Genomic DNA, 3,105 nt, shown 5'->3' with positions numbered 1-3,105 from the left:
GGAGCACGAAGAAGGACCCTACCCAATAAATATGTTATTATCATGAAACCGACTGAACAAAAGCATCATCATCCTCCAAACTTGAAGTCTACACCAAAACCAACAGGAAAAAAAACAAACAAGAACAGAAAAAACAGAAACAGCAACTCAGCAGCTATATCCCCATCAAACTCTATCTTAACACTTGACCTCCTTCAAACCATAACCAAAATACAAAAAGGTCGGATTGGTAGCACCATCTTTGTAGTAAGCGAAGACCAAGCTACCATCATCGTGCATGCTCTCTCCCACGAAACTGCAAAAGGCAGAAACACAGCAAGAGTCAACTCATCGAGTCTCATCAGTGACCAAGAATAACAACATGACGTATAAGACAGATGAACATGACTCTTGGTTTTGTGGAAGCAAGCAATACATCCAAGAATGAGAAGCAACACTAGCTTAAAATATCTAAGATCAGAGAAACATGGACAAAACATACAGTGTTAGAAGAAGTCAAGTAATGCATAACACTGCTCACACAACCTAACCCTTAAGTTTAAGTTTCACAAGCATAGCGATAAGAACAGACAAATGCCATCTATCTTGGCCATATTGTTTAACAGTTAGATTTCTTATATGCTTCGATGTGATGTTAACTGGTTTTTAGAATCAAACAGCACTTGATGTACTTCTGCAGAGGGAAGAGATAGCCAACAGTGTTTAATATTCTTCACATAGAATTCGTCCAAATCCAAAAACAGGAAGAAATAAGAATTCAATCACATCAGGAGACTTGCCTAATCCAACATCATTTGAAGTTCTATCTCAAGTATATAAAAAGGAAAAGTGAACACGATTTTCATTTCTAAAGTTGGAAATGACTTTAGCATAAAGTTTTCCGGTAACATATTTGATATGGCATTCTGACCAGCATCATACATCTTGAGGCTGTCCATGTAAAAACTTTGACAGCACCCAACTTCATGGGAAAAAATACAAAGCAACCATTGGTAGCTGAGTTTCCCCAACAGAAAAAAACCAGTTATAGGTGTATGCTTAAGGTGCATCACCAGCAGTACCAAGATACATGTTAAAATAAGCATGTATTCAGCATTTATCATCATACCCATTTGATTTAAAAGGCAGAAAATATGGTACTTACAATTGAAGGTCATTAAGCTTAGAGAGAAGGAATTTGGTTGCACCCTCAATGTTCTTCTTGAACAGTTCTTGCTGTTCCTCATCCAACTTAGGGGTGAGTAGCTTAATGTAACGCTTTATATAAGTCACAAACTGCTTCTTATCGAAGGGAGGTTGCTCCTGTAAAAAGCAATGATGCATCTCAATATATTTCATAGATTAACATAAGCATTAACAACAAACAACACGCATGCATATTTTACCTGAAGTCTGAAGGTGTCAACAATATCTACTACCTTGACAGCCTGATCATCGACACCATCATCTTCTTCAGCACCCTCAGCGGATGGGTTCGCTCCAATGTCTACATCAACAGATCCTCGGACAACCCACTATAAACAATTAGAAATTTATTAGATAATGCTACAGCGACAAAAACAACATTATAGAACAATAACAAGGACAGATCTTTCTTTAAGAAAAATAAACATAAAACCAAAGCCTCGGTCAGTGAACACTGCAGTAAGAAATTAAAAGGCAATTGCACCGACCTTTCCTTCAACCTCCCATAGAATTCCATTGTGAATCTCTGTATATGGAAATGAATCGGAGAGGAGCTCATCCCCTGCAGTTGTGATATAAGCAAATAACATTAAAAAATGACCACAAGTTATTGACAGAGGAAAACAGGATCACATACAAATGGCATTGTTCAATTTTAGAGAAATTTCCGAATAAAATTTACAAAACATTAGTACACACTAGAAAAACAAGGATATAGCACAACCATAAAAAATACATGTGATCCCCAAGTCAGTTGGATCACTCTGCAATCAAAAGAGGCAATTCTACCAGCCAAGATCCTATCAGTTCACGTAAATCAGTCAAGATTAATGGAATCACAAATCCCTGTGTAATTAAGGATTTGAACCATATATTCTCCGAATAGGTTATTATCCGTAAAAACTTATCAATCCAACATGAATCACACTGACAATCAACTTGAGTCTCCCCGAAGACACGGACCTTGAAATACATATAACCCCACCTTCAGGAAGCCTACAGAACCTAAGGAAAAACACGCTAAATGTATATTCAGACAAAGATTAATGGACTGTCGCAAAGCAAAAAAGCCTTCAAGCTTAGTGAAGAGAAAGGGGAAAAAGGCATAGTGGAAAACAACACGCGAAAAAAATACCGATCGGTAAAACCCATTTAGCATGAAATCCCAAAGAAATAACCGGCAAAGAGAACGAATACATAAATCAACGATCTGAAATAATAGATATCAACAATTTCAAACAACAAAGGGCAAACTCTACAATTAGGATTGAACGAAACAAGTACAAAAGGAAAGAATGAAAAAACCAGTGAACTTTCAGAGCTAACAGACATCAACAATTTCCAACCAAAAGAAAGAAAAAAAAACCATAAAAGCAAACTCTACGATCTAAATTGAAGTATCGAATGAGTCGAGAAAAAAAGAAAAGATAGATCTACACGAGTTTATAAGACCAACACACACAGATCGAATCGCAGAGAAATTCACCGATCGAAGCCCTAGAAAGAGTAGGAAGAAGAAGGGGGGAGAGAAATCCTTACCGGTGAGAAGATCCTGGTAGACTAGCATTGTTGCAGACAAGCGAAACCCTAGCGATCCGCAAAGGGGAAAGGACTAAGGAGAGAAAGAGGGTCTGAAAAAAAGAGGGAGGACACGACAATTTATAGGCGAGGGTTTCGGTCCCTCCGTCGCCGATTGGCCAAGAGAAAGTAGAAAATTTAGGGTTTTTTTCTTTTGTTTTTAGTTTTTACCCTTTCCCTGTTTTGGTAAGTTAGAAAATTTAGAGAATTTTAAGAGTTCGAGGTTATCACGGATCTTGGATGGACAAACGTATCCTTCGTGGACCCTAGATTTGTTCTTTTGTGACATACAAAGAGATCTTTCAAATTCTTAACATAACACATAGTTTTTTTTTTTTAAGG

At 37.4% G+C, this 3,105-nt stretch overlaps 1 protein-coding gene across 1 annotated transcript; it reads right to left on the bottom strand.

Moving 5' to 3' along the window:
• LOC149846212 (translationally-controlled tumor protein homolog) lies at window positions 1–2,861 on the bottom strand. Its single transcript, XM_089996253.1, has 5 exons — window positions 2,725–2,861; window positions 1,674–1,747; window positions 1,386–1,514; window positions 1,145–1,302; window positions 1–295 (listed from the first exon to the last, which is right to left on the bottom strand). Exons 1-5 carry the CDS (start codon window positions 2,750–2,752, stop codon window positions 178–180), a joined length of 507 nt encoding a protein of 168 aa, XP_089852379.1. The 5' UTR covers window positions 2,753–2,861; the 3' UTR covers window positions 1–177.
• Window positions 2,862–3,105: the final 244 nt, after the last annotated feature.

This window comes from Nuphar pumila, chromosome 2, assembly GCF_984573655.1.
Source record: "Nuphar pumila chromosome 2, dmNupPumi1.hap1.1, whole genome shotgun sequence".
Classification (NCBI taxonomy): domain Eukaryota; kingdom Viridiplantae; phylum Streptophyta; class Magnoliopsida; order Nymphaeales; family Nymphaeaceae; genus Nuphar; species Nuphar pumila.
The sequence above is the reverse complement of the archived record's forward strand: the minus strand, read 5'-3'. Positions and strand labels throughout refer to the sequence as shown.